General features: G+C 34.7%; 2 protein-coding genes across 2 annotated transcripts; one reads left to right on the forward strand and one right to left on the reverse strand.

Moving 5' to 3' along the window:
• Positions 1-132: 132 nt before the first annotated feature.
• LOC18605587 (ATP binding microtubule motor family protein) lies at positions 133-5,054 on the forward strand. The gene is made up of 17 exons (XM_007038667.3): positions 133-493; positions 594-759; positions 864-1,067; positions 1,164-1,350; positions 1,457-1,662; positions 1,759-2,003; positions 2,113-2,167; positions 2,377-2,430; positions 2,597-2,644; positions 2,883-2,972; positions 3,048-3,132; positions 3,220-3,512; positions 3,596-3,642; positions 4,070-4,091; positions 4,166-4,234; positions 4,386-4,424; positions 4,592-5,054. The coding sequence occupies exons 1-17, from the start codon at positions 324-326 to the stop codon at positions 4,634-4,636; spliced, it is 2,025 nt and encodes a 674-aa protein (XP_007038729.3). The 5' UTR covers positions 133-323; the 3' UTR covers positions 4,637-5,054.
• A 153-nt stretch (positions 5,055-5,207) lies between these two features.
• LOC18605588 (ATP-binding protein) lies at positions 5,208-8,159 on the reverse strand. Its single transcript, XM_007038669.3, has 5 exons — positions 7,068-8,159; positions 6,610-6,686; positions 6,301-6,412; positions 6,078-6,194; positions 5,208-5,724 (listed from the first exon to the last, which is right to left on the reverse strand). Exons 1-5 carry the CDS (start codon positions 8,034-8,036, stop codon positions 5,371-5,373), a joined length of 1,629 nt encoding a protein of 542 aa, XP_007038731.3. The 5' UTR covers positions 8,037-8,159; the 3' UTR covers positions 5,208-5,370.
• Between the last annotated feature and the right edge of the window lie 1,449 nt (positions 8,160-9,608).

Consider the following 9,608-nt stretch of genomic DNA (forward strand, 5'->3'; position numbering starts at 1 on the left):
TCAGCCGCTAAACGACAACGTCTGCCTGACAGTTAAAGTAGGATAAAACGCATCGTTTAAACAAGAAAGAAAGCGTACGAGAAAAGCTAAGTGATGAGAAAATTGCCATATAAGGAGGAACCAGAGAAGAGCGCCAGAACAACCAAATTTGAAAACCAAATCAAACCTAACGGCTACTCCGTCTCCTTAAGCCTATATTTTTCAATAATTCAATCAAATCTTTATCACTCAGTGCAAAAATTCATCTCGAAGGTTCGGATATTGACTTCCAAATTTAAATTCGGAAAAGAAAAAAAAATCAGCGAGTAATAAGATCTTCTGTTATGGGGCCGAACCAGGGTCGAAAGGCTCGAGTGATAGCGAAAATCAAAGGGTTTACAGATCTGAAAACGGAGTCCGCCGACGAAGCTTCCGGGAAGTGGATTTCAGTTCACAAGCCTAAGGGAGATGACTCTGAGTCCGTCACCATCTCTTTTGGAGACCAATCAACAAGGTAAGAAATAATAAAATTATTTTTAATTTAGCGTTCTTGATTTATGAAAGCAAGAAAAGAAAGCTTAGTTACCTTTCTTTTCTCGAAAAATACTTTGCAGTCGTAAAGAGTCATATGAATTGGATTATTGCTATGACCGAAACGAGGGAAATGCTTTGGTTTTTTCAAGAGAAGTAAAGCCACTGATTGAAGATGTTTTTAAGGGTCATAATGCCACTGTCATTGCCTATGGAGCAAGAAGCAGCGGAAAGACTTATGTAATTCAGGTCAGTTAAATCTTTTCTTTTCTTTTGACATTACTGTTGAATAGTTTATGTTTTTCATTTTTGAGAATGTAATTATCAAGAGAAGCAATTTTGATTTTTTGAAGGGCTTGGAAGAGGAACCAGGTTTAGCGGTTCTATCCATGACTGAAATCCTTTCTATGGCAGAGAAAACTGGCAAGTTAATTAACATATCTTGTTATGAGATTTCAAAAGACCATGCTTATGATCTTTTAGATCCAGAAAGGCATGAAGTTTTGGTATGGGAGGATGTTGCTCGCGGCAAAATTCAACTCAAAGGACTTTCTCAGGCAAGTTCTAGTATAGTATGTTTTTCTAAAAGACAAGGTTCTAGTGTGTTTAGCTGACCTCTTGTTTCATTGATTAATTCATTTTTCTTTTTCCAGGTTCCTGTGAAGTCTATTCAAGAATTTCAGAAACTGTATCTTTCCGGTCATAATTCACAGAAACAACCTCAGAAGATATTGGCTGAACCTCATCATAGAAGCCACAAAGGCTTAATCATTCATGTATTTCATAGCAATAAGTCAGATGCTCTTCCTCTTGGGAAGATGAACTTTGTTGATTTGGCAGGTTTTGATTTTAGTTATACTCAATTGTTTTGTATGGTATTTTCCTATTATGGCTTAATAATATCCCCTTTTTACTCCCTGGTTGGTTTTACAATTGCATTTACCAGGTTATGAGGATGCTAGAAGGAAAAGCACTGATGGTGTTAATCTCCTGGAGAATAATAAAATTAATAAGTCCATATATGCCTTACAGAATGTCGTTTATGCTTTAAATGCCAATGAAAGCCATGTACCCTATCGAGAAAGTAAGCTAACTCGAATGTTGCGGGACTCCTTGGGAGGGACAAACAAGATTCTGATGGTCACTTGCTTGGTAAGGTTTTTGGTTTCATATTTTTGACTTGAATTTTTGTTTATTTTCCAAAGCTTGATTTCGATTTGGAGTTGATTTAACTTTTTTTGAGTGTAGAATTCATCCTTTTGCCAAGATTCCTTGTACATGGCAAGTTTGGCTTCTCGTTCTTGTAAAGGCATCAACAGGGTTATCCCTGACTCCACAAAGAAAACCAAAAGTATGGTAAGACCAATGGTGCTTTCTTCATACAAAAGCCGTATACCTGGGAGCAATTCTGCCACTGTGACAAAACAGATCGGCACACGAGTGCGATTTCCAGAAAACAAAGCCAATGTTAAGGCTTCGGCAATCAAAGGAAGGTACTTAGTGATGGCTGCTATTTGCATCAAGCTACATAATATTTTCATCATTGTTGCTGTTCTTTGTATATGGTAATTTAAATCTTCCATATTTTTTCAATTCTTGAAGGAAACTTTTTCATGAAGCATGTCATTCCACCAAATCGAAGAAGGCATCTCAGGAGGTACTTGGTTTTCTATTTGCCCAGGAAAAAAGCGTAAAGCTTTCTGATTTTGTAAAAAGATAAAAAGAATCTGATCAATACTTCCAATCTCTTTTTTGCATGAATAAATGCAATGTTTTACTATTTGCATAATAGTTAAAGTAAATAATGCATTGAATATGATGATTAGAATATTCATCCTATGGTAAGCCTCCTACATTTCAATGCAGGAAAACTTGTCATTAGAAATTGTCTCAGCCAGTGAACATAACATACAGGAAGAGGTAACATTTTTGTAAAACTTCTTGTGGTATTGTACTATTCTTTTTTTATTTTCTTGTACAGGGTGGTATTGTACTACTCTTTTTGGTGAATTATGCATGTGTATCTAAGACTGTAAATCAGTTGCTGAAATTTTTCGTAATTTGGAAGTTGTTATCATTTGTGCAGGAAAAGTACTGTTCAGGTATTTTAGAAGCAATAGGACCTCCTGTAGAGGTAAACTCCTTTTTAAAACCTCTCTCTTTTAATAGTATTCAACAAATGTGTGATGAAAGTAAAATTTTATTTCTTGTACACCATTCATTGATTACTCCAAAGAACATAAAATCTATTTCAGTACAGAAGAAGTCATTATGATGATTGTACACTACTCAGCAACCTCTGGCGTATTTCAATAGCAATGCTATTGAATATTTTTTTTCATGTTTAATGGTTTCATTTTTCCCTCTTTCAGGAACCTTCCCCATTAGGAGCTCTTAGTGCAGAAGAAACTGACGTGCCAGTTAAGGCTTCCAACACACAAGAAACCAAGCTGCCAGATGAGGTGATTTACCTTCGATTTGTCATTAAATGCTTGAGGAGCTCAATTATCGATTGAAGTTGCTATTTGATTTTTAAGGTTGTTGTGGCTAACGAGCATAATCACGACGAAGCTATTCCAAATATTGACAGCAATGCAAAAGCACTTTCTTTTGTTGGAGCAGGTACTTGGCATGTCAAATTGAAAAGCTGATTTAGTGGACAAGATATGACATGTAATTATACATGAACTATTCCATTTTTTTTGGCAGATCAAGCCATGGATAAGGAGAACAACTTTTTACTTGTCAATGAGAATGAATCACCACCAATTAGTGCACGATTACAGGAGTTGTCTAATAATTTGAAATTGCTTTTTTCCTCAACTCCATCATGTGTAGAGATACCACCAAAGACTGATGTTTCATTGTATGGTCAAGTCTCTACTGAAATTTTGGAGCCAAAAACTCCTGAACCCAGTTTGCCAGTAAATGATAAATGGGAAATTGCAAATACCAATTGCAGCCCTTGGAAAGCACTCAGTGCACATAGTTCCAGAATGAAGGTTGATTCTAATCTACAGTACTAAAATCTCCCTCTGTATTTAATTACTTGACTGCTTAGTTAATCATTTTTTCCCTATTTCAGAATTCTCTTGTTGATGAATATATCAGATTCTTAAATACAGCTAGCAAGTAAGTATATGTATTACACAAAGTTCTAATTCTTCTATATCCTGTAATTCCAATCAGAGTATGTTTTCTAGTGACTAGTAATTTTTGACATTCCATTTGAAGGAAATGATTAATTAAGCATTAATGGTTCAGACTAATTTAAACTCTGTTCCTTTCACAAGAGGAAATAGAAAGACGGGACCTTTTTAACTCACCATATTGAAAAATGTAATTCTAACTGAACAAATCACTAGGCAAATGCATGAGTGTTAGAATGTGACAATAGAGGTAAAGCTCTTTCTTTTACCTTAGCGTCTGTAGCATTTATTTTTTTCACTTTATTGTAATCTTGATCTCACAATAATCACCATGTCTCTCATTTCCAATTTCATTGTCTACTATCGTTGGGCTAATCTTTGTTTTTTTTCCCTCTTTTTCCTACTAACAGAGAAGACTTGAAAAGATTAAAGGTGAGGATCACATAACTAACAATCTCAGTGTTATTTCCTATTGTCATAAGTCCTAAATGTACATCTTTATTCAGGGAATCGGAGAGAAGAGAGCTACTTACATTCTTGAACTTCGTGAAGAATCTCCAGAACCTTTTAAAAATGTAAGTACCATCAAAGGATGGAGAGAATCTCCATGTTATTAAGTAGGTTGTTGGCTGGCTTTCGGTTGTCTTTATATTCTAAGTAGTTGCATTCCAAATATTTACTGTCTTCGGGAGAATTTTGACCAATAGCTAAAATTAATTTTTACAGCTTGATGATTTAAAGGAAATTGGACTTTCAGCAAAGCAGGTATCTTTCATTTATTTCAATATTTTATATGTTCTGATGTGGCTTTAGCTGTTTACTGCTAAGTTGCAAAGCATGTTTTATGACGTTCTTTTATGCCCAAATTTTGGTTTGTTATTTAACTCTGGCAGTGCCTTGAATTATAGTCGGTTTGTTCATTTCATCTACAGATCAAAGGAATGATGAGAAAGGAAATTGGAGGGCTCTTCAATTAGACTCTCAAAGACGATGGATATTGAAGAATCTGTATCAGCGTAGAAAGTATGTTACTGTAAGCTTGCTACAGGCAACTTGAAGTTGCCAAATGTATTTATTTGCTTAGATTTTTATGACTTTCAGATATTCATTTTCTATATTGCTTTCTCTCTTGAAATTGCGCATACAGAATTGTTTAGCATTGGAGTTAGATGATGTCTTACTTTTCTTTGATTTGTATTTAAAATCTTATCATTCTTTTTTTTTAGAAAAAATGCCTTGATGACCGTTCCAAAATTACATAAACCTTCAGAAGCCTTCGCCTTCCGCAGTTATAATTTGTGTTCTGCAAACCAGCACAGTCCAGAATGTTGTAGCCTTCTAAACCTTTACTTTAGAAAATTTTACCCAAATAAATTTAAAGGTTTTTATTTTTTTAGTTTTGGCATAGTTGCACTAGGCAATCGTTTTTTTATTATTATTTTTATATTTTGAAGGTATAGCCACAATTCTAGTAGCATTTTAATGGTTATAATATAATAAGCCAATATGCCACTGCTAATGCTTATAAGAGAGATGGTCTAGGCAAACTAATGGAATTTCAGTTTTTTTTTTTTTTTAAAACACATATAACTAAAGAAACAGAAAATAAAAAAGGGAAATCAACCCCAGCACTGAATTATGATTACATGAGTAAAAAAGATTTGAAATAAATCAGCTGACTTGGAGAGAAGAGTATGATATGATATCTACATCACATGGTATGATGAAGCAAGGCCTGCATTTCCGGTAGCATGCGTTTTACATCCTGAACTCTATTATTTGTGTTGTTAGTGATATTCATTTTCAGGGCTCTCCATGGCCAACATATGTGCCTCACCTTACGTCGACTCCTCTCTTTGCTCTCTGCTTCTTCTAATTGTTTCGTTAACTCCTCAATCCGATCACGAAGTCCTGCAGCTCTGCTGTCAGCTAGCTGCAGAGACCTCTCTGCAGCTGCCTGGGCAGCCATAGCAGCAGCTGCAAGTTCTTCTTTCAGCTTTAACTTGCCATTGGATATTTCGAGAGCTGCCTTTGTTTTCTCCAACTCTTGCTTCAATATGACAACCTAACCAAACAGCAACGCATTAGGGTCTCAGACTTCTCTTGGACTACATGTTTTCCTTAAGCCAATAGAATCATAAGGGCTGAATAAACATTCACATAATTTGAGCTAAAGTATTTAGGTAACACCGCCACCAAAAATCTCTAGGCTTGCTATGTCCTGACCATTTTTGAGATATAACATTCTATGGAACATGCTACTTATTCAAGTAATCTGAATTTTTATCTCAACCGATTCCCATTAGATGTGATGTGATTTCACGAATAAATCTAAGATACCGATTAGTAAAGATTCTCATTCATTCACAGGGCACGCGAGCTCAAGAATGGTTCATATTAACAGAAGAAAGTTTGTACCACTTTGTCACGTTCTTCAACCTCCTTTTTTCCAGCTTCCACTTCCAACTCACAAGCTTCCCTCCATCTAGCAACCTCTGCTTCAGTTTCTTTTATTTCCATCAGGAGTTCCTCTGCCTTACAGAGTTTAAAAAAAAATGAGGTTAGGAATGAAAAGAAGACAACACTTTCAAGAGATGTGGAGAGGATATTCATTCCATTATTCAAAATGACAGATACTCACACTTTGAGCTAAAACCCTCTCCCTCTCTTCCAATTCCTTAATGTACAGTGTGTTTTCTTCAAGTTTTTGAGCTTGTTTCTCGGTAAGACTCTGTAGTCGCTCAGTATCTGACCTGGCATAGCAGCAATAATTAATAACCACAATCCATTTGGCCAAAAAAAAAAAAATTGACATAGTTATGAACAGGGGAGCATAGATTCACAATCTTTGCATCTTCCACAACGGCTACATTGATCAAGCTTCTATCTCTCAGCCATCAAAAGCAAAATATGCAGGAATTACAGTAGCAGCAGTAGACTAATGAAATACCTAGATTCTTCCAAAGATCTTCGTAATTGAGAAATTTCAAGTCTTAAATTCTTCATTATTCTCTCCACTGTTGAGGCCTGTCGAAGACAAGTTACGATGGAAGTAAGACGCTATGCTTTTTGCACATTTATCAATGTATGGTAGAGATGCATATAAAATTCAACCACATTCAGAAGCTTTGCATACCAGCAAGGATTTCCAACTATCGCTATATGCTTCTACAGTTCTAGACTTACAGTGTGCTGCACCTATGGAAGTAGTTATTTTTGAACAATCATGAAGATAAGCATTTAAGCTACAACAAAACCAGTTCAGGGATCTTAAACAACATGAGTTTTAGGTCCAACTGAATGACAAAATTGATGCATCCACATGAAGCAAATCTGTGAACGCAAACAAGAAACGAGCATAATCAAGTTTCAAGATTCAAACAAAGATAAACTGAAAACTGAACATACCAGACTAACAACCTCCTCTTCACACTCACTACTATCCGATTTACTCCCCGTAGTACTAGCTGTAGTAGTACTAGCCCCTGAGCTCTCTAGAGCTTGCTCATTACTTCCACTTCCCATCATAAACCCGAACCCGACTCTCTGCAATCCCCTCTCCGCAATCTGCAGCAATGCCACTCTTTTCTGCTCATTGTTCCCTTTTAACTTGTTCAAACTCTTCTCCACTGCCTCTTTCTCCACCAAAGCAACCCTTAACAAGCTACTGATATCGCGATTCTCCTCCGTTAAACTCACCACGCTGTTCTCCAATTCTCTCTTCTCCTTTTTTCTTGCTTCCGTGTACTCGTTTACTTTCGAGTTAGCTTCACTGGCAAGTTTCAAAACCGTGGTAATTTCTCTCGAAAAAATCGTCATTTCTTCCTCTTCTAATTCCAATTTCTCGCTTTCACTATCAAAATTCTCGATCACTTCCTTTTCATCGTTTAAAATTTCGATGAGTTTGACCAGATTGTCCTTCACCGACCGGATTGAGTCCAAGTTTTTCGCAAACACCTCGTTTCTGACTTTCATTTCGGATTGTAACTGTTCGATTCTTCCTCCGGAAACTTCCAGCTCTTTCTCGAGTTCTAGTTTTGCTTTTGATTCCTCGTCAATCTTTTTCGCGAACTCTTCTTCGTTTTCTTTTAAAGTGACTTCGAATTCCTCGATTTGATGGCGAAGAAAGTCTCGCTCGAGGGACAACTCGTGGACTTTTCCCGTTAACTTCGTGCTTTCACTAATTGCTTCGTCTCTTTGGTGCTGGAGGAGACCCAGATTCTCCTCCATGGACGAAGATTTTGATTGGAGAGCATGGTAGGATTCGCGGAGAGATTCCAACTCGGCTAGGAGATCATGATCAGAGTTTAGTGGAACGATTGAAGAATCTAGACCGTTGACTGGGATATCTGATGAGGGATCTGCAATGGTTTCCATGGTCCATAGAGTGTAGGATGATTAGGGATTCTGGCGAGACAGAGGGAAGGAGTATGGAGCGAGGGAGGAGAGTTTTAAAAAGCTACCAGTCAAACGGCCATCGAAGAAAGTCAGGTAGGCAAAGGTGCATATAGAGTTCGGGTTTTGGCGGGGATTCGTTAAAAATATAATATTAATAAAGCTAAGCAATTATTAATAAACTATTGCATTAGAAAAACAATAATAATTGTCAGACGGTTTCCAATCACCCGATAAAAAAAGTATTTATTAGATCAAACATACATGAATTTCATGAAGGAGAATCTCTTATTGAAAATCATAGCGATAACGATCCTTGTTCTTTTTTAATCCATTCAATTAAGAATTGCAAAATAATACATTATTAAACTTTTATTTTTGAATAAAATATTTTTTTTAAAATTTTGATCGAAATTATACAAAAATTTATTAATTTTCGAAATAAACGTTTCATCTCAAAAATTTTTTTTTTCATTAAACATGTAGTTCATCCGTTAGTTAACTATTAATATTTTTGCAATTTACTACATGATAAGAATAAAAAAATAATTTTATTTTTAATTAATTTTTATAATTATTCTTTATTAATTGAAAAAAAAAACTCCCCATGTGGGAGTATCGTAGCTCCCATGGGGAGCCCTCCCTTGGCAACACTGGCCGGTGCTCCCCTTTCTTGGTGAGTTGGGGAGCACCGATCGGTTCTCTTTGTTTTTTTGTATTTTATTAAAAATATAATAATAATTTTTTAAATTAATAAAAAATATTTTAATTCTTTTATAACTTCTGTTAATAGTATTTGTTTTCTTAAAGCGAAATGTTTATTTTAAAAATTAATAAATTTTCGTATAATTTTGATCAAAATTTAAAAAATAAAGATATTTTACTTTTTAATTTTTTATTTTTGGCATTATGTTCTTATATATTTAGTTTAATCGTTTGATAGTTGACTAAACAATAAAAATATACATATCAATATTTTGAAAAAAATTTAATTCTAACAAAATTAATCTAGAGTAAATTTTATTCAATCTCAATTTAACTAAGTTATCATATAATATTGGATTTGACTTTCTTATAATTTTTTAAACAAGTTGATTCTAAATTATTTAAAATAGGGAATTTAATATAAATACACAATTTTTAAGTTTTTTTTGACAATTTTTTTTTTTATACTTTGAGGTGAATCAAAAGTATCTTTTCAATTTCATTGTTACTTTCGTCACATAACATAGTATGCATGATGCAATAGATCGAAAAACTAAAGTTTATTAGTATACATTTAATGCAACCTGAGTTACGTGTAGTTTTCAAGTTTTCATTAGAAAAAATGATTTGATGTATCAAATGAAATCAAATTGATAGCTCAAACTTTGGTGGGGTCTGGTTTTTTTGGATTTACTTTCTAATTAGCTATAAATTGTATTCAAGAATAAGAGAAAGAGAAATGTATTTTCCAATAAACCTAAGCTAATATGAGTAAATATATCCAAAGAATATTAAATGTAAATAATAAAGAGGGTAAATATATCCAAAGATAGTAACAAACGTGATGGT

This window comes from Theobroma cacao, chromosome 3 (genome assembly GCF_053813885.1).
Source record: "Theobroma cacao isolate CCN51 chromosome 3, ASM5381388v1, whole genome shotgun sequence".
NCBI lineage: Eukaryota > Viridiplantae > Streptophyta > Magnoliopsida > Malvales > Malvaceae > Theobroma > Theobroma cacao.

Bases quoted from the DNA above. Each gene is read 5' to 3' on its own strand.
- LOC18605587 (XM_007038667.3), top strand. From the start codon at position 324: ATGGGGCCGAACCAGGGTCGAAAGGCTCGAGTGATAGCGAAAATCAAA. The intron at 1,068-1,163 runs GCAAGTTCTAGT...TTCTTTTTCCAG, and splicing joins AACTCAAAGGACTTTCTCAG to GTTCCTGTGAAGTCTATTCA. The intron at 3,513-3,595 runs GTTGATTCTAAT...TCCCTATTTCAG, and splicing joins CACATAGTTCCAGAATGAAG to AATTCTCTTGTTGATGAATA.
- LOC18605588 (XM_007038669.3), bottom strand. From the start codon at position 8,036: ATGGAAACCATTGCAGATCCCTCATCAGATATCCCAGTCAACGGTCTA. The intron at 6,195-6,300 runs GTGAGTATCTGT...AAACTCTGTAAG, and splicing joins AGAGGGTTTTAGCTCAAAGT to GCAGAGGAACTCCTGATGGA. The intron at 5,725-6,077 runs GTACAAACTTTC...CTGTTTGGTTAG, and splicing joins TTGAAGAACGTGACAAAGTG to GTTGTCATATTGAAGCAAGA.